General features: G+C 49.5%; 1 protein-coding gene across 4 annotated transcripts in view; it reads right to left on the bottom strand.

Moving 5' to 3' along the window:
• The window catches only part of TTLL11 (tubulin tyrosine ligase like 11), a 202,543-nt gene that overhangs the window by 126,181 nt on the left and 54,988 nt on the right, over positions 1-21,374 (bottom strand). For all 4 annotated transcript variants that reach the window (XM_066256315.1, XM_066256317.1, XM_066256316.1 and 1 more), the window contains exon 4: positions 3,665-4,240. In XM_066256315.1, coding sequence (XP_066112412.1) covers positions 3,665-4,240 — 576 coding nt within the window. The remainder of the gene's footprint in view (positions 1-3,664; positions 4,241-21,374) is intronic.

The following is a 21,374-nucleotide window of genomic DNA, read 5'->3' as shown; positions in this document are numbered from 1 at the left end:
AGAATGACAGGACAGCCATGTTCCTAGGCAACAGATTACAGGAAGCCTGCCCACAGCCGGAGCTGCACCAGCAGCTGCTACAGGCCATCACAATTTCCCAAGCAGTCATTGTGGCTATGATTGGAAAGGGATCTTAGTCACGTGTATAAGATAAATGTAATTTTGTTGGCTAAGATTTATGTCCCGGAACGCTGCACTCTGGGCCAGGCCCAAACTACAAGCAAAAGGAGCTTCGTAGCAAAGAAATAATTTATTATACTATATATGCACAGAACATTACTGTAGTTTGCAAAGCCCTGCATAATCCCCATCTCGTGCGTTAGACAGCAACCCTGTGAGGTGGTTGAGGAAACTGAGGCACAGAGAATTAAGTGACTCACACAGCAAGTCAGTGGTAGAACCATATGTTGTCCTTAAATCTGCAGGTTCCAGGTTAGCTCAGGTGTTTTGAGACCCAGACTAGCAAGGGTTTTAACAAGTGATAAGAATACAGGAAGCGAGGGAGGACTCCAAAGAGAAAAGGATGATCTTTTCTCAATTACTGTGAGTCTGAAACGTATGGTAAAACATTTCAAACACCTAGCACTTTCTAGCTCGTCCAAGTCTTTTCACCTACAGGACCGCACAACTCTCCCCGGGGTGGGGGCAGGAAGGGAAGCGAGTGCCGGTGATGCACAGAGAAAGCACAGGGGCCCGAGGTCACATAGCTGGGAGGGGAAGAGCGCCCTCTGGAGTTTACTTCTAGAGCTGCCCGCCCCCGGGCCTGGAAGCATTTAGTGCGGTCAGGCAATGGAAACTGGTCACAGGGCTGTGGTTCCATTTGCTAGATGCGATCTGTCCAAACCAGTGGCTCCCTCCCTGTCTGCCCCCCAGTTCCTCACCGCTTGGGCCCCTGCTTCCGCCCCGATGGCTGCCCCAAGCTGACTGTCCACAGCGAGACAAATACCCTGGCCCTCCACCCCGCACCCTCACTGTGCCAGGGCCCTGTGGCTTGGCCATGCATGCCAGGCCCACATGATACTCCTGGAATAGCTGCCACTGTCAAACAGATGTGACCACACAGTCCCCCGGGATGACCCCTGGATGCCTCCACGTTGCAGCTGTCTCCTTTGCCCTAAAGGCTCAGGCCAGGCCCTGTTTTCGCTGGTTCTCCCTCTAGGTTCTGCCCACTTGCCCTTTCTAATGCCTGAAGCCACATATCTGATGGCTGAGCTGGCGTCCTGCCTGGGAACCAAAGCCTAAGGGTCCAAGCCACATCTGTCCTAAGGACAGATCTCAGGATGGCAACCAGCCCCTCCTGGAACCCATCACTGCCTGAATGTCCCTCCAAAGCTTCCCAGCATGCCTGGAAACCCTGCTGACTGGTGCCCAGCCCTGGGAGGAGCCTCCCTGGAGCGGGGGCTGCCCCTCAGGACCAGCCTCCTCTCCAGCTGACCCGCAGCCTCCCCTCCCCCCTGGTCCACGCAGCCGCTTTCCTGTCGTGGTCTCAGACAGAGGACCAGAAACAACCCGAACGATGAGTGAACGGCGCACATTCACAGTGGGATACACAAAGCTCAAATGAAACAATACCCGGGACCAGCACGAACGTGTGGAAAGAATGTTGCAGAAGTCTACATATATACTTTATAACAGTGCTTTTATAAAGCTCAAAAACAAGACAGTCTATTGTTTAGGGATGCATTCATGGGTACTGTAAGTGTTTTTAAAGCAAGGAAATGATAAACATAAAATGCTGGCTAAGGGTTGCCTTGGGGGTGAGGGAGAAGTGGGCGGGACAGCGCAGTAATAGAACTCCCGGGTTGGGAGGGGCCTTGGGAGGACTATTTTGTGGCTCTGCGTCAGAGCGTACATATACATTCATGTATTCTATTTTATAAACAGTCGCTACCAGGTAATTGTAAAGATTAGATAGAGAGGGTCCCAGGGGTACCCCTTTTCATCCTCTCCCTCCCGTTCTGGTTTATCTGGTGGCAGATAAACCGTGTGCCTGCTGGGAGCCTGGACCTCACGTTCCCCCGCCCACTCCACCTTCACAGCCAGATGACCCGGAAGAATGCTCTGCCTTCACCCCACTTCCTTTCCTCCCGTGCTCTGGCTCCGACCTGGTCCCCTCACTCCCCTGGAGTCAGTAAGTACAAGGTAGTTTCCGTTCCGGTCTCGTGGGACATCTCAGCAGCATCCGCCCAGGCTGGCTCTGGCCTGCCTCTTCCCCAGGCACGTCTTCCTTGGCATTCGGGGCGCTTCTTCTCCTGATGTCCGTTCTGTATCTCAGGCCACTTCTTGCTGGTCTCCTTTGATGGTTTCTGCCTCCTTTGACTGTCCCTGTGCCCACAGGAGTGCTCTCGGGCCTCATCTTACTGCACAGTCTCTCATGCCTTCGGTCACCATCTGGACATTGAAGAGTTCTCAATCCTTCTTTCCAGCCTAGACGTGTCACTTCTGAACTCCAGGCCCAAATGTCCAGTCATCTGCTGAAGCTGGATATCACACAGGCACTTCAAAGGCATGTTCAAGTCCAACTCCTCACCTTCCCCCAGCAGTCTGGTCCTCTTCTGGTAGCTTCTATCTGAGCATACAAGTGCCGAAGCCACCTGCCACTCAGTCTTGCTCCTCCCTACCCTGACGGCCACCATCTCTCCACTCTTTCCCAGACACACCCAATAACCGTGTCTAGCCATCACCTCCTCGGTGGCTCTCAATCTGTCTCCATTTCCACCAAGACCTTCGCAACCCAAGCCAGCATCAGCTCTTGCTTGTATGAACTCATTCAGCACCCTCCCTGCCCCCAGCCTTGCCTCAATCCATTCCCCACCCTGCAGCCAGTTTGTTGTTGGTACCATGCAGATCTGAGTGCCTCAGTCCCCAGCGAACACCCTGCAGTGGCCCCCACTGCCCTCACCTCTCCATGACTGGCCCCCTCCCACCCACTTCATCTTCCCTCATCTGCCCCCACATCTCCGACCCTACCCTCCAACCATGGTGACCCTTTCTCAAATCCTCCAACACTTCTGCTTCCCTCTCACCCCCAGGGTCGCAAACATGGCTCTCCCGGGGCACCTTGCCTCCCCCAGCCCGATGCCGTCTTGCCCACTTCATCTAACTCTTACTTCAGGTTCCGGTTTAACTGTCACTCCTTCTGGGAAGCCTTCCCAGACCACCCTCACTCCCACCCAGAAAATGTTAGACAGTCCTACAATCAGATGGTCCATTCCAGCATTTGTGACACTTTACTCTAATTCCTTTTTAAATTACTTGTCTCCCATAATAGTAGACTCTGTGCATCAGCCAGCAGGGACTTGACTTCCTGTCTCTCTAGGACCTTGGACAGAGCTTGGCCCGCCACTCAGCAGGTGGTAAAAATTGTTGGAAGAAAGAATGAATCCACTGTGCTTTACCACGTTGTCTCATTTAATTTTTACAAGAATCCTTTAAGCGAGGTACTATTGGTCTCATTTTACAGGTGAGAAAAGGGAAGTAACTCACCCCAAATCACACAGCTAGCAAATAGTAAGCAGGAAGTTGGACCCTGGCTCAACACCAAAGCCCATACCAGTAACCGCCCCTCCCCACCGCTGGCCATCGCCTCCCCTCTCCCCCCCCCCAGCCCCGTCCCACAGGAGGCCGAGGTTGAGAACTCCGGCTGGGAACTGGCGATGGTTACCTGGAAGCACGTGGGCCCGGGCCGCCCTGCGGGGATGTCCGACTGGTAGAACACTTTGAGCTCTGGAGTCAGGGCAATGACGGTCTTAATCACCAAGGAGATGATATCAGACCAGACTTTCTTGATGTCCACACCCTTGGAAGACAACCTATAAAGAACGCTAGAAAAAGTCCTCTTGCTGCCTGTGCTAGTGCTGTCCGAGTGGACAAAGTGGCCGCTGTGGATGTTCAGTGAATAGTTGGTTAAGTGCATAAAGATGTGGCGCAGATTTCTGGGGGTGGGCTCCTGATACGGCTCTGTGCAGAACCGAGACAGTCCGTCTTTGGCTACGTAGATCTCTAAGGGCTCCAAGGACTTCAGCAGGACATACAGGCGAATGTCAAACTTGAGCTTGTCGATAAGGAGAGGTTTGCAGATATACTCCTGGACCACTGCCGGCCGGCGCTGGAGGGTCCCTGACAGGCGGATGTCATTGGGGTCTTTAATGAGGTAGATTCCGTCACCCTGACAACCACTGTCAGGTTTCACAATAAAAGTGGGCTTCCAGGAGGGGTCATCATCTTTCACCATTTGAACCTGGGGGGAGAAAAGAAGGGTTACTATGATGTTCTCTTCCTCTCTGGACCTCCAAGACAGAGCAGGACAGTGGGGGGTGTTTGGTGAGGGAGGGACAAAGTGAGTCCGCCTGGGTGATAACACTGCACTAGGTACTGAGACAGTGACCTTAGGCTGCCTTCAATCTTGTCCTCTGAAGATCAAAAGCACAGAGAATTTGCAGTCACAAGACCTGGGTTCGAACCCCAGATCTTTGCCCATATATATATATACACACACACACACACACACACACACACACACACACACACACACACAGTGTGTCCATAAAGTCATGGTGCACTTTTGACCGGTCACAGGAAAGCAATAAAAGATGATAGAAATGCGAAATCTGCACCAAATAAAAAGAAAATCCTCCCAGTTTCTGTAGGATGATGTGGCAGCATGTGCGCATGCGCAGATGATGATGTAACACCGTGTATACAGCAGAGCAGCCCAGGGCCATGCCAGTCGAGATGTGGACAGTACAGAGGAAAGTTCAGTGTGTTCTGTGGCTCGCTAAATTCAAATCGTGACCAAAGTGCAACGTGAATATCGGCACGTTTATAACAAAGCGCCACCACATAGGAATAACATTACTCGGTGGGATAAGCAGTTAAAGGAAACCGGCAGTTTGGTGGAGAAACCCCGTCTGGTAGGCCATCAGTCAGTGACGAGTCTGTAGAGGCTATACGGGATAGCTACCTAAAGAGCCCTGAAAATTCTATGCGTGAGCCTGCATCGAACTGCACTGAAGAGGTATGAAACTGGGAGAGTTTTCCTTTTATTTGGTGCAGATTTCACATTTCTGTCGTCTTTTGTTGCTTTCCTGTGACCGGTCAAAAGTGCACCATGACTTCACAGACACACTGTATATATATCCCTGAGCAAGCCATGTAACTGATGATGATGATGATGATGATCTAGGACTATTTAAGTGTGCCTACACTATGTGCCCGGTGCTATATTAGGCACTTAACATAAACTACATCATCTAAGAAAACATGGTGGCTGCCCTTTTATGATCTAGAAAACAGGAGCTGGTGTCATCCGTTGTTAAGACTGTGGGCGTGGCGTCAGGCTGCCTGTCCCGAATCCTGGCCCTGCTACTTACCGTGTGACCTTGGGCAAGGCACTTAAGCTGCTGTGCTTCCTCGTCTGTAAAGGAGGAGGACTGTTCTGAGGACGAATGAGATAGTCAGTGCAAAGGGCTATAAGCGCACAGGACCTGACATGTGCAAGGCAGCCGTGAGCCTCACTGGTACTGGTTTCCAAAGATGGAGTAACTTGCAGGCTCCCGGAGGGGCAGAACTGGGGTTGGAATCCAGATCGGGGACTCCATCGCGCTTGCACCTTCCTCTATACCGCCAGGCCTCAAGTTCCTCAACTTAAAAAATGGGGATAGCCCTGGCCGGTTGGCTCAGCGGTAGAGCGTCGGCCTGGCGTGTGGGGGACCCGGGTTCGATTCCCAGCCAGGGCACATAGGAGAAGCGCCCATTTGCTTCTCCACCCCCCCTCCTTCCTCTCTGTCTCTCTCTTCCCCTCCCGCAGCCGAGGCTCCATTGGAGCAAAGATGGCCCGGGTGCTGGGGATGGCTCCTTGGCCTCTGCCCCAGGCGCTAGAGTGGCTCTGGTCGCGGCAGAGGGACACCCTGGAAGGGCAGAGCATCACCCCCTGGTGGGCAGAGCGTCGCCCCTGGTGGGCGTGCCGGGTGTTTCCTGGTCAGGCGCATGCGGGAGTCTGTCTGACTGTCTCTCCCTGTTTCCAGCTTCAGAAAAATACAAAAAAAAAAAAAAATGGGGATATAAAATTGACTTTCATGGGTCATTGTAAAGAAGAAATAAACTAAAATGTGCAAAGGGCCACACCCCGTACCCAGTGCAGAGCCAGTGCATGGGAAATGCTCGTTTCATCGTTTATGTCTCTCATTCAGTTCATCTAGCAGACTTGGCCAATTCTTCAGTCTGTTGGGATCTCTCTCAAACTAGATTTTTATCATCCATAATATTTGTTCTCCTCCCGGCTCGGCTCCAGGTCAGCAGGACACTCACATAATTGTCCAGGACACCTGACCAGTCCAGACAGCCAGTCTGGATCGCCGGGTCTGCATAATTCATATGCGCCCAGATGCCCTGACCCTCGTCGTGCCCTTCGCGCGGCTCCGGGAAATGGATGGGCCGAATGCTGGGTGCGGAGCTTTTCGTGGAGGAGGGCAGCTGGAGGAAACTTCAAGACGGGATTGAAAGCCGCTCTCCCCAGCAAGCAGAGCCTGGCGTGAAAGAGCCCGAGAACAGGCCTTCCTTCCGTTCCGACCTCCGACCTCCGTAACTGAGAGGGGAAGCGGTGTGCCCCAGCGCTGGGCTCGCCCTGGCCTCCGCCTCTGCTACGTGAGCGGACCCAGGACGTGGGCGCTCGGGGTTTTACTTATCTCTCTGAGCAGCCTATATTTCTAAGTGAAGCTTTTGCCAATTCCTTGGGCACTATCAGTTACTCCAGGCTTGTAAAAGATCTTTAACAATGGAGAAACACTTAAAGCCTTAATAATGGCCCGCATCAATTGTTTCCCCTTGTCAGCAGGATTTGAGAAGGAAACCTCACCAGAGAGATCAATGCGAGCCTCCCTGGGCCCTCCACCGCGCCTTTCTTGCAACCGTGACCTTGACGTGTATGTGTAGGTATTCAATATTCACCCACGGCACTCACACGCGTGGCCCTTTCCAGGAAATACAAGTGCGCCCGAGAAATGGCAGTCATGGATCAGGAAGTGAAAAATGTCAAGTTTGCACCGAGGGGTAATTTCTCCCTCTGGAAAGCTTTTGCAATGCTAAAGATACTAACAGTGTAATATATTTTCGGGAGCGACTTTTTTCTCCTTTGAATCCGGTGTATATGCCTTAAATAAATTAAACTGCATGGTCAATAGTCTCTGCCATTCGCGACATTACTGAGTATTTCTCCTGCTCTTTGCCAGAGCAGCGCCACACAGATCAGGATTACTAACACCAACAGAATCACTGAATTTTAGAGCTGGAATGATCCTCAGAGATCAAAGTGTCTCCGTCCTCTGTGATTCAAATGCAGGGGCTGAAGCTCTGTGAGGGGCGTGACTCGGCTGGGTCCCCTGACTGGCTCAGGGGCTGTTAGGATGAGAACGGAAGTCTTCTGACCTCACAGCATAATCTCTGTGCCACCTTCACCTCTGATAAGGTAAAACTGTAGGTCTCTTTTTCCTGAATACTCTAGGAAAGATTCTCTTAACATAGCAGACAGGATCTGTCTCTGAGCCTTGTCCTCACACTAGAGTCTGGCCCCTGAGTGTGACCGCAGTGGCCCTGTCACCATGGACCCCGAGCTTGCCAGGACTGCCCCTGTTCCAGATCTTCGATCTGGGCTCCTGGTGCAGTCCATGGAGAAGCCACACAGCTGTGCCGAATGTGGTTCCCATAGCCACCAGACCTTCAGTGGCTTCTATATTTAAAAGGAAGAAAGACTTCCCAGAATTTCATATTCTCTGTCCTCTGACGTTTTACTCAAGGGTGACCCTTCCCCCCAGCTATTAAAGTTATTAAAGTTAAGAACTAATGCATTGATTTTAGTAAGGAGTCATGGACCAGAATCTAAATATAGTCTGTACAACGAGCCCCCCTTCCCCCTCCCCCCCAAAAAAACATTTGATTTGATAGATCTGGGAAGAGACTCAGGCATGCATTCTTTGGAAAAAGCACAATGGCTGGTTCTGATGTTCACTCGGGTTGAGAGTCACTGGACTAATGTGAGTTAAATAAAAATACCATCAGAGATCAACCTAGTGAATGAGGTTTTATGCATTGATGTCAGGCTGAACATGAGAAAGACCTGCACTTAGGCTAAAGCTGATGGTATCTCCATTTTTACCCAAACCTGCTGTTGGACGTGAAATCCATTATCTTGTAACTGTATGCAGTGATGGCCGAAAGAGATACAAAGAGGATGTGGTGGCCTGATTGCTTGGCAGTCACCTGGGCTGTTAAAAAAATTATGTGTCTTTTACTGCCCCCTAGTGGATATGTAAGAAATAGAACTGGACAGATTCCCCACCACCACCACACCCCCATTCAAAATTCTTCCTCTTCCTTAGCAGTAAGAGATTCTATTAAGATGTTAAAATAGTCTTAAATAAGCACCACTAGAAAACTGTGATACTGTTAAGGTAAGATCATACTTGGATGAACTCGTCTCTAAAAATGCCAGGGCTGGCCAAGGTCACATTCCATTTTCTTCATACCCTCTGTATTAAAGATTTTTCAGTGGCCTGTTTAAATTCTCTCAGTCTTTATACATTTAAAATTTTGGGCAACATGACTATGAAATCCTGGAAATATGTGTCATTAAAAAAATCAGTCATTTTTTATATTCTTCATTGTGCTTTTCTGTATTTTCTAAACTTTCCATTAGAAAAAAGAATTAAAAAATGAAAAGAAAAAAGAATTAGTAGCAATGACAGGCAGCAGTGAGCACCTCTAAATATAAAGGTTTTCATAAAGAATAGCTTTTGGGGACAGATATTTGTACATCTTTGCTCACAGCAGCATTACTCACAATAGCCAAAGCTGGGAACAACCCAAGTGTCCACTGACAGAAGAATGGGTAAGCAAACTGTGATATATACGTACAATGGAATATTATTCAGCCATAAGAAGGAAGGAAGCCTGACTGGTGGTGGTGCAATAGATAGAGCTTCAACCTGGGATGCTGAGGTCCCAGGTTCAAAACTCCAAGGTCGCCAGGTTTAGTGTGATCCCAAGGTTGCTGGTTTGAGCAAAGGGCCACTGGTTCAGTTTAAGCCCCATGGTCAAAGGCACATCTGAGAAGTAATCAATGAACTAAAGTGACTCAACTATGAGTTGATGCTTCTCATCTCTTCCTCTCTCTCTCTCTCTCTCTCTTTCTCTCTCATGCACACATGTGCAAGAAAAAATGAAAGGAAGGAAAAGGAAATTTCTGACACTTGCTACGCGCATGCGCAGGAAAAAAAAAGAAAGAAGAAAGTTCTAACACTTGTTACAACATAGATGAACTTTGAGGACATTGTGTTAAGTGAAATAAGCCAGACACAGAGGACAAATACTGCCTGGATCCACTTATATGAAGTACCCAGAGCAGTCAGAGTCACAGAGACAGGAAGTAGACTGGTGCTCGCCAGAGACTGGGGGAGGGAGTTAGCATTTGATGGGTAGAACATCAGTTTGGGAAGGTGCAGGAAGCTCTGGAGGTGGACAGTGGTGGCGGCTACACAACAGCATGAATGTACTTGAGGCAGTGAACTGGACACTTGGAAATGGTTAAGGTGCTAAGTTTTGTGTTATGCGTAGTTCCCACAATTTTTCTTAAGGTTGAAAAAGTTTTAATTTAAAAATAGGAAAGAGACCCTGGCCAGGTGGTTCAGTAGAGAGAGTATTGTCCAGTGCACCAAGGTTGCAGGTTTGATTCCTGGGTGAGATTACAAATGAGGAACAATCAATGAGTATACAACTAAATGGAACGAGTTGATTCTTCTCTCTCTCTCTCTCTCTCTCTCTCCCTCCCCCTCTCCCTTCCTCTCTTTCTTCTCTCTCTCTCTCCTTCTGCCACCTCCCTTCCTCTCTGTCTCTACCAATGGAAAATTTTAAAAAGAAAAGCAAGAGCCTTTGGTGAGACAGAAAGAGTATTAAAGCAAAAGACAAAATCTGGCTCCTAGTCCCAAATTTGTCAGGGTATTTCTGACTATGTGACCTTGAGAAAGTCACCTAACCTCCTGGGCTTTGTTGTGCTCACCTATATAATAAAGAGGTCACACTAAGGTCCCTGGATTCCGCCAACAAACAGATTCTGAACAATGATTTATCTTGACATCACCACAGTTGAAGGCTGTGTTAGCAACACGCAAGTGACATTAATCAGCGGAGAGTTCATCCTGAGCCGCTGTGATCAGTGCGTCGGGGTAATCTACAAGAGCAGGAGATCCGGATGGGAGATTTATGATGCACTCGGGGAAGTTGGCTGGGCATCCGGGGAAAGCAAGCTAAAATATTTTGAGAGAGAAACTCAGCCACCGGAATACCAAGCCACAAAGCATTATTAGCAGCGAGGGGCAGGTTAGAGGACAATTTCTGAGAAACACTGTGTCTGCAATACCCGGCAAGTCAAAGCCAGTTAGAGCGGTCCTCTATCACTCAGGTGCATTTGGATCCAATCTTAGCAACGGTGACCCTTCCGTGTCACAGGCTCAGGTAGAGGATCGTAAGCAAAAACAAGCCTCTAAGTAGACAAACAGATGTCACAGAGGACATGCTGGACAGGGTGCGGGGACCAGCCCTTTCCCCTTCCAGCCTCAGCAGATGGAGCCTCGTACCAGCGGCACATCCCTACTCCCAACATTCACGGCGGTTCCTGAGTCAGCTGAGAAGGAGACAGCCTGCAGGTCGGGGATCGAGGACCCCGGAAGGTATACCACCCTGGAAGGTATACAGGTGAGGCCCGGAGGAAGAACTGAGCAGGTAAGGTGCTGCCGCAGTAGGTACTATGAAGGCAGAGGAGAGTGGCTTATGTCTGCGAAACTGCAAATCGTCCCAATGGCCGGAGAGCAGAGAGTGTTGTGTGGGGCGCGCATTGGAGCTCCCCCTGCTGGGCCAGATCTCTGTAACAGCATCAACACACACCGCTGGTACTCACTGTGGGTCCTGTCACTGTTGGGAGCACTTTGCGCACACTATTTTATTCAAGAATCAATGACCCTAGGCCCTGGCCGGTTGCCTCAGTGGTAGAGCGTCGGCCTGGTGTGCGGGGGACCCGGGTTCAATTCCCGGCCAGGGCACATAGGAGAAGCGCCCATTTGCTTCTCCACCCCCACCCCCTCCTTCCTCTCTGTCTCTCTCTTCCCCTCCCGCAGCCAAGGCTCCATTGGAGCAAAGATGGCCCTGGGCGCTGGGGATGGCTCCTTGGCCTCTGCTCCAGGCACTAGAGTGGCTCTGGTCTCAGCAGAGCGACACCCTGGAGGGGCAGAGCATCACCCCCTGGTGGGCAGAGCGTCGCCCCTGGTGGGCGTGCCGGGTGGATCCCGGTCGGGCGCATGCGGGAGTCTGTCTGACTGTCTCTCCCCGTTTCCAGCTTCAGAAAAATGCCAAAAAAAAAAAAAAAAAAATCAATGACCCTATTTTACAGATAAGGAGATGGGGGCCCTGGGATGATGAGTGACTGGTCACAGCTAACAGGACTGGAGCCGGGATTGGAGCACAGGCAGTCAGGGTCCAGAGCCCACGTCTACAATGAATGGGGTGCAATGAATGGGGTGCGTAAGGAAGGGGTCTGGAATATCAAGCTTGGGAGTGAGGGAGGGCCTGACAGGGAAAGGCCTTCCGTACCATCTGGGGGAGTTCAGACAATGCCCCAAACCGATGAGAAGTCACTGAAGGGCTTTGGGGAGGAAGCAACCAAATTAGACGTGTACTTAGAAATATTCTTCCGGCTGCAGTACAGAAGACGGCCTGGAGGGGTGGGTGGGCAGGGGCAGAGAGCAGGAGCCCAAGCTGAGGCTGACAGTGGACTCAGGGGAAGGGGGCTGGCTTGAGGAATATTTTGGAGGTAATATCAACAGAACTGGGTGATTAGGTGAGAGAGACGGGAGGATACAGGACAATTTCCAAATGTCTAGGCGGGTGGTGTGACATTCACAGGGGATGTAGGAGGAGTGAGAGGGGTCAGGGGAGGTTGGGGCAGATGATGAGCCAGGTAGAGGGACCTGGGGGGCACAGCTGGAGCGGTTCTACAGCCCTCTGGAAAGGTAGAGCGATATTGTATTACAGAGACATGTTTAAGTATCTTATAAAAGCTAAGAGCATGGACTCTGAAGCTAGACTGCCTCTAGTGCTAGAAAGCCCAGCACTATTGTCCCTTAGTAGCTATGAAACCCTGGACAATTTTCTTTCCTCCCTGGTCCTCAGTTTTCTCATCTGGGAAATGGGAGTAATAGTAATACCTCTGCCACAGGTCTGTTGCGAGGATTACAAAAGGCAGAGAATGTGAGGTGTGGGCTAGTATTATCATTACTTACTGTGATGATGTCGCTCCCGTTTGACTGTGTGCTCGCTGAGGATAGGAGGGGGGACTCCACGCAGCCACAGGGCTAGCTGCCTTGTATGTCCACACCCAGCCCGCCAGGCCAGGGAAGAATTACCACACACACTCACACTTTACAAGCTGAGAAACTGGAGACTTGCCCAAGGCCACACAGCTTGTGGCAGAGCCAGCACTAAAGCATAGATAGAATTTCCAGATTTCTAACCCCGAGTTCTTTCTATGCCCCTTCCTTTCCTCCCTGCAGTCTCCTATTGAGATCCCAGAAGGCATCTCGGCTGATCTCCTCCAAACACAACACTAGATGCTGAGTAAGCTCCCCTTCCAGCTAAAATCACTTTTCCAATACTGAGGCTTTCCTGCTAATGAACCGGAGAGATCATCTTCAGCTCACCTCCAAACGTATACGATGCCGTTACAGTCGAGAGCCCGAGCCTTCCCTCCATCTTAGCACCACCACCTCCTATGTCTCCTACATCCCTCCCATACTTGACACACTGCACTTTAAAATCGTATGAGCATATCAACGCTGGCGACACTCACACCAAGCACCCTTCCTCCCCATCCCCCTTCCACCCTCTGCGGGAATGATGAGTGCCAGGCAGTGGACCAGGCTCGTCACTTGCGTACACAGGAGGTCTAATCTTACGAGATAAGTAATAGCATGTATATTTTTATACTTTGGACCTAGAGGTTTTCCCCATACTGTGTGGAAACCCACAAGTCAAGAAACCAATCTCCTCTGAGAAGCAGGCCGGGCAGGCAAGTGCCTGCCGGGGAACTGGACGGCCGCTGGCCTCATCACTTGCGCCGGGAGGGTGAGAACAGGGCCTCCAAGAGCTGGATTTCAGCTGCTGGTTTAAATGTCAAGGAGAAGCCCGAGGTGTTGACATGTAAGAAATTACTTCTATGCCTTTGATCACCGTGATGCTCTGTAGTGTTCTAAATGAGCGCGCTGGTTTACAGACGGGCTCCTGCTGTGCCTCTGAAGGCCAGCTCCACAGCCACTTTCCTTAGACAAACACTGTCTGCTTCCTGCCCCCTTTCATCCAATGGGAGCCGGTGGCCACCGCACAAGAGTTGGCTAAGCTTTCTGGATGGGCTCACAGAAAATGTCAGCCCAGCACTCCCTTCCTAACCTCTAGAGCCAATCACTTGACTTGGGTGGCCACCTGTACGAAAACTTCCCGTTTCCTTAATAAACTGGAGAGGAAGAGGGGCCATCTCTCCATGTGGGAGTGGGCTTCGCTGACTGCTCTCCCAAACCCACTCCCCTTGGGAGATATCTCACTAGTCACTGTCCCCACCACAATGGACATAGGACGGAAGGGGAGCTTGATCCCCTCTAATGCTCTGAACCAAGCATGGGCTCCAACTCTTTCCTTAGTTTGTCACCACCAGATGCCACCAACCTTTAAACGACTTTCCGAACGACTCCAGGAGAGCGGAAGGGGAATAAACACAGAGGAGAGATTGCACCCAGATCATTCTGCTTACAGATGCTCTCATCTCCTGAACAGGGCTCTTCAGTGTACTGCTTGAAGGTGGGAGACGGTGTCTTCCTGCATCCGGTTCCCCAGGGGCTGGGCTAGGAGAAGCCCTGTCACTAAGACCCCAAAGACAGAGAGCCCGCCCTCTCTGGGAAGACCTCCCCTCTGACTGGTAAAGACAGGACAGCTGTGCTATAACCTCAACAGGACAGCATTTCAGGACATCAGGATACGATTCCATAAACTAACAGCCGCAGAGAGGTGTACAAAACATAGCAGGGTGTTCGTTACCTCACAGCCTCCCTGCCTTCCTCCATTGACTTGGGATCAGGATGAGCCTCTCTGGCCCAGCATTTTCTAGACTTGCATGACCAGAGGACGCTTGTGAAATTCTAAGGCACCTGAAGAGCACTGATAGGAGCTCACCTATATTCAGATTCATAATGTGGACCAACTAAAATTTCAGTATAGCCTGACTAGGTGGTGGCGCACTGGATAGAACATCAACCCAGGATGTTGGAGTCCCAGGTTCAAAACCCCGAGGTCGCTGGCTTGAACAAGGGGTCTCTGGCTTGGCTTGAGTCCCGTAGTCAAGGTATGTATGGGAAGCAATCAATGAAAGTGAAGCAACTACGAGTTGATGCTTCTCATTCCCCCCCCCCCGCCCCCGTCTTCCTCTGTTTCTCTATCAATATAAAAATTTCAAAGTATAAGGCATGGTGATGTGGTGATATCAGTCAATGGTGACAGTAGTCAATATGTATTATAACACTAAATATAAAATTAATCTGAGGAACCATTTACTGTTTTGCCTTCACCTTGAATCCAATAAACACAATCTCCTTGTTAGTGGCTAGCCCTTATAATTTTTAAAGTACCCCCTGGTTATCCAGCAAAAGGCAAATCCAAGAGCAGCAGAAGTAAGTCTGAGTGCGGTTACTGTGATACATCTTTCTACCCCAAGCTCTCAGCCTCTCTAAATGTCTAGAAGTTGCTTCAGGTGGAGCTGGGTGGTTTACAGTGATCTCATTTAACACTCTATTTCGTGTGTGTCTTGCCGACAGCCAATGAGACAGTCACTGGTGAGTTTTACAGAGGAGGAAACAGGGCTCAGAGAGTGAAGGAAATAACTCAAGGCCGCACATGTGGCTGTGGACAGTGTCAGCGCAGGTGTGGCCAGCCCACAGCCCAAGCTCTTTCCACGACAGCACGTTGGAAAGAGAAGCGGGCTACTGAGACTCAGCCCATAGATTTGCTCGGGTAGCACTCGCCTCCCTGCAGCACTAAAGCTCTGTGAGAACAAGACCTGTGCGGCCTGATCATCGTTCTAATCTCAGTGCCAAGTGCAAGGCCAGAGACCGGAACGGAGAAAGCTCAGGGGGACCTACAGGCCATTTCAGTATTTCTGAAGGGTTGGCACATATATGTTCCATGGGGCCAACCCACATCCATGCGGGGTGGGGCAGGGAGGATGAGAAAGATATCCATTCAGGAATATTTTAAAATTTAGAACAGTCCCACAGTAGAATGAATTGCCTTGAAAAATAGTAAACAGCCCATTTTTGAAGATGACCAAGTACAGGCTGGAACCTGGGCACCTGTCCAGGCGTAGAGGCCATTTACCCAGGGGGAGTGGCCTAGACGGTCTCTCGGGTCCTTTCCAACCCCTAACATTTGTTTGTTCTTTGGTACCAACTTCAACTCCAGGCCTAAGGAGTACCTCTGGCTTGCTGTGTGGCGTGGCTAAGCCTCTTGCCCTCTCTGGGTCTCAGCTCCCTCGTGTGTACAATGGAGGCATTTGTCTGCGTGGGGCTTCCAGGACTTTCCCTAGCTCCTCTCTGGAGAACAAGGGTTCTCCCCATGTGGACGCCCACTTCGTGTGCAGTGAGACCAACCTGCTTCCCCACCCCAGCGGGGAGTCGGACCGAGGTCATCCTCACTCTGAAAGTAAAGTGGGAGTCAGGGACACCTGGAATGTTGGACACGAATCTGGAAAGTGTTAAAAATTAAACGCCTTTAATCAAGATGACAGGATTTGTGTTTCTTAGGGAAGACAGACAAAAGTGGGCCTGCTTCACGGAGATCCAGCAGGGTTTCTCAGAGACTGGTACGCCACCGAGGAGGCCTTGGGGACTCTCTGGGAGTGTGTTTGGTTCTCAGGGTGAACGGAGAGCAGTGCTGGCATGTGGTGGGCAGGGGCCTGAGGCCAGTCCGCAGCGCGCTGCACGGCACCTTCGTAAAGTGAAGGGCCTGTTTACACATGACGTGGAGATGGCAGGAAAGCCACTCCGCGTCACATATGAACAAAAGTGGAAATGATTTAAATTGAGCCCCACAGTCTTCCAGGGCTGCAACAACCGTGTAAATACAGGTTTATTTATTTAATAAAATTATGCTTTGCTTTTCCCCCCTGGAATTTTATCAAGAGTTGTTCATATTTCAGAAGTATCACATCAGTGAAGGCACAGGCTTATGGTATCTGAGTCACTCAGACAGCACAATGTGATGATATATGAAAAACAGTTTAAAATGTCAAATATTTGAAAATGTCATATTTATGATAATATGAATCTGGTTTAATGAAATTCTCCTGCTTTCCTCACAGTCGAACGTGTTCAGCACAGGCAGGTGCAAGCCCGTGGCCGCCTCCTGTGCCCTCCAGCAACTGCCCTCGAAGCACTGCTTACTGAGATGCATTTCTGGCACAGAACTTTTCCTTATTTTTCTCCTTTAAAGAACATTTAGATTTTCTGTTGTTTTGTTTTGTGGGAGAGACAGACAGGAAGGGAGAGACAGGGAGAGGGATGAGAAGCATCAACTTAAAGTTATGTCACTTTAGTTGTTCACTGATTGCTTCTCATACATGTCTTGACTGAGGGACCCACCTCAGCCTAGCCAGTGACCCCTTGCTCAACCCAGCGACCTTAGGCTTCAAGCTGGGGACCTATGGGCTCAAGCCAGTGACCACAGGATCATGTCAATTATCCCATGCTCAAGCCGGTGACCCTGTGCTCAAGCTGATAAGCCAGAGACCTCAGGGTTTCGAACCTGGGACCTCAGTGACCTAGGTCGATGTTCTATACAAGCGCCACCACCAGTCAGGCTAGCTTTTTTGTTTGATTGTTTTAAGAACTATGTGTGAAGGTTGATTTTATTTTATTTCAGGAGGGTGAAGAGAATGTCACACAGTATCTTTATAAAAGGGGGGGGGGCACTGGAATGACATCCCTACAGCAGTGAGCACACATGGACCTACCAGAGCAACTCTAGGGCTTCCTGGAAATCCGGCTGATTCCAAGGCCGGAGCAGGGAGAAGGCAACGAAAGCCTGGAGCGTGTTGTTGTGGAGGAACCAAAGCCTCAGAGAGTCCCGGACAGCTAAAGAGGACACCGGGCTCCCCTGCGCACATCTGGGATAATTTGAGCATCAAAGTAAATACAGGATTAAAACCCATTAAATAAAATAAGAATCCACGAGTCCACACTAATATGCATACATACATACATAGATTAACAGATTTAAAGGCAAAGTTCTTCCTGGTAGTAGAAACTCAGCTAACAAATGCAGAAGGAATGGAGTTCATCACCATTGGCAACCATCACAATAAGGACTGATTTAGGCAAGAATGATTAACCAGGTTAAAACCAGAAGGTGAAAGTTTAAGGAGTAAATAGGATATTATACAAGATTCTTAATCATTAGAAAGGGGAAATAGTAACTTTTCAGTGGAACTCTGGCAGACCCCACCTTAACCAAATGATGAAAGTCAGCCTCCACAGTGATAAGACAGTTACATCAGGAACCTCCGGAGATAAGACCCCTCAGAAAAACACAGCATAGCTTCTGTGCTATTTCTGCCGGAAATGCGCACCCTGAATCTAACGATGAGGAAAGCCCAGACGACCCCAACCCTGAACTCCTCAAACCTACCAGTGGGAGGAAACACGAAGACAGACTGGGGCATTCTTCTCGATTAGAGAACAGAGACACACAGCCGAGGGCAGGGTGTCACCCAGGACTCGCTTTTGCTCTACATCATTGAGACAACTGCCAAAATCTGAATCCATTCTAAATGCGATGAAATTAGAAAACAGTGTTGACTAATGTTAACTTCGTGACTTTGATAATTACGTGGTGGCTATAGAAGAAAATATTATTATTTTTTTTAGGTAATACACAGTGTTTAGGAGCAGAAGGGCATCGGGTATGCAACTTCCTCCTGGAAAAGAGAAAGAGAGGGAGCGCAGATGTGGAAAAACATTAACATCTGGAGTTCTTGGAGGGAAAGATGTGCAGAAATTTTTTTTATTATTCTTACAATTTTTCAATAAGTCTGAAATAATGACAAAATTAAAAGTTAAAAGAAAATGGAAGAGAGCCGTTAGTTCCCAGAGAATAGAAGAGCATCACTATGAGATCGATTCTAGCCAAACAAACCCTTTACCCTACTCCTCCGAGTCTTCTAGAAAATGTACGGGGTGAATTTCAGGGGGGGGCGTATGTCTGGGTGAGAGGGAAGGGCAGGAGAATCATTTCATTAACAAGGCCAGAGAATTCGATTACAGCATCTTTCTAAATTCAAACCTTGACTTTGGGTCGCTGTCATTAGAACTCCTCCAAAGAAGCAATTACACAGGAAAGAAGTTGAGCAAGAAACAGAGTAGGAGAGATTTCTTCATTTCTTTAGAGAAAAGGAAAGAAGCTACAGGCAGAGCAATTTTCATAATTTCCCTTTGAAATAGCCACTGAACTCAAGATTGGCTCCTCTATTTTCTTGTAGAAAATTAGGCATCTCTTACTCAAGTGACTAAGGCGACATCACGGAGAACTTTTTGCAAAATGAAATGGAAGGACAAAAATTGAAGGGTGAGAGATGACCTTTTCCGCGCTTTAGGAAGCAGGGTGTTCTTGCCCTTTATAATAGCCTCCCAGAAGAATGTTTACTTCTTTCGCCTTTCCTTTTCCGAAGCTTGCCGTTAGAGGCGGGGGGAGGGGAGGCAGGCACCGCAGAGCAGCGGCCCTCTAATGATCGTATTTATCTCAAAATTCCACATACAAAATCAGTACTGCCAAGCAGCGGGATTATAATAGCTGTGATTTAAAACACTAAACGTATTTGGGCCAAATGGAAGGGTAGACAATGAAACAATAGAATTTCAACTCTTAAAAGTATTACTGCACTAGGCTGCCTCCGGGGGGTAAATCTAAGGGGAAAAAGAAGTAAAGTTTAAGCCAACCTGGGATGCCATTCAGACAAAAAAAAAAAAAAAAAAAAGTCTTAGCCCTTTTCCTCTCCTGAATGATCTACCATCTAATAATGACATAGTCTCAAGACTAGAGTTTTATCAAAAATTAAAGTAAGTCCATGCCCACTAAGCCAGAAATGCCCAGAATGCTTTGTGTAAGCATTCTTAGCTCCAGCTTAAATTTCCATCTAAGACCACGAAACCTCTTTTTTTTTTGTATTTTTCTGAAGCTGGAAACGGGGAGAGACAGTCAGACAGACTCCCGCATGCACCCGACCGGGATCCACCCGGCACGCCCACCAGGGGCGATGCTCTGCCCACCAGGGGGCGATGCTCTGCCCCTCCGGGGCGTCGCTCTGCCACAACCAGAGCCACTCTAGCGCCTGGGGTAGAAGCCAAGGAGCCATCCCCAGCGCCTGGGCCATCTTCACTCCAATGGAGCCTCGGCTGCGGGAGGGGAAGAGAGAGACAGAGAGGAAGGGGGGGTGGAGAAGCAAATGGGCACTTCTCATGTGTGCCCTGGCCGGGAATCAACCCGGGTCCCCCGCACACCAGGCCGATGCTCTACCACTAAGCCAACCGGCCAGGGCTGACCACGAAACCTCTTTTCATGTTCATTCACACACACGCCTGAGTGTCCTCCTTGTGCTGGGCACCGGGGGGACGGAGATGAGTCTCCCAGCGCCCTGGGGGTCCTCAGTTTAGCAGAGACGGAAGATAGGTAAATCTCCACTCACTGAGGGCATAGTAGAGTATGATTCTCAGAGCACCCCTGTGGTGCTACCGGAGAGAAAACTGAGGCTCAGAGTAATTAAGCAACTTACCCAGGAACATACTTACAAAGTGATGAAGAAAAGATTCCAATCTAGGTCTCAATGACCCCAAACCTTTGCCTCATTATCTGTCAACCGGAAGCAATGCAACGGAAGACTGTGTTTGGGGGTCCTGTGATTGAGGGAGAATACAGAAGGGGCCCCAGAGGGTCGGGAGTGGAGTGGGAGAGGGGGCATCAGAAAAGGCCTTCAGAGGTTGGGTGGCACCCACTCTGACACAGGGAAGCTTAGGAGGAGTTTGTCAGGAGGACGCGTGCAGAAACGGCCTCCCTGGCAGAAGACACAGTCCGCGGTGCAAGAACTTGGGCAGATGTGAATCTTTCTGAATGGGCTTAGCGGGAACCAGCAGGAAGGATGCACTGGCTTAGCCGACATTTGCTAGGCTCAGCCAACCGCCCCACAGGGCTACTCGGGACAGAATGTGCAGACACAGCTTCAGCTACCCTCCTGGGAGGGGTGTGGCGGAGGTGGGGAGACGGCTGGCCAGCCTGTGCAGCACCCGCAGCAGCTGTGGTGCGGCCTTCATCCTCAGCGCTTCCCCGAGCCCAGGGCTGCCCTGACCCAGCATTTGCAAGAAGATGATTGATTACATAAAGCCCTTTGTGCTCCAACTGAAACCTCGGCAGCAGAAATCTGTGCAGAATTTTAACTCCAGCTAGGAGTTCTATGGAAGGCCAGGAAAGCCAAACTCAGAGTCACAAAAAGGTTAGAATTGGAAGGAACCTTAGTGACACTCTGTAACCTTCTGCTCTTGTAGACTGAAGCCTGGGTGGGGGGTGCTGGGAGTGGGTAGATGACTTGGCCAGGGTCCCATAGCCATCTAGAGGTGGCAGCAGGATATGACACCAGAAGCACAAGCAACAGAAGCAAAAATCAACAAGTGGGGCTGCATCAAACTGGAAAGCTTATGCACAGCAAGGAAAACCAACAACAAAATGGAGAGGCAACTACAGAATAGGAGAAGGTATCTGCAAGCCACGTATGTGGTCAGGGGTCTATATCTGAACTGTAAGGAACTCGTACAACTCAATAGCAAATAGCAATAATAATTTGATTGAAAAATGGGCAGAGGACCCAAACACATTTTTCCAAAGAAGATGTACAAATGGCCAACAGGTATACTATTATAGATGCTCAACATCACCAATCATCAGGGAAATGCAAATCAAACCACAATGAGGTATCGCCTCCCACCTATTGGTGTGAATGTCATTGGGTGCAATCACAATGTAAAACAGTATAGAGCTTCTCAGAAACTTTAAAAACAGAACTACCTTATGATCCAGCAGTACCACTTCCAGGTATCTACACAAAGGACATGAGATCACGGTGTCTAAGAGATATCTGCACTCCTATGCTCACTGCAGCATTATTCACAATAGCCAACACAGGGAAACAACCTCGGTGTCCATCAACGGGTGAATGGATAAGGAAGATGTTACAGAGAGAGAGACAC

The sequence above is a fragment of the Saccopteryx bilineata genome, chromosome 2 (genome assembly GCF_036850765.1).
Source record: "Saccopteryx bilineata isolate mSacBil1 chromosome 2, mSacBil1_pri_phased_curated, whole genome shotgun sequence".
Taxonomy (NCBI): Eukaryota; Metazoa; Chordata; class Mammalia; order Chiroptera; family Emballonuridae; genus Saccopteryx; species Saccopteryx bilineata.
Note: the sequence above shows the minus strand (reverse complement) of the source record. Positions and strands in the feature narration are given on the sequence as shown.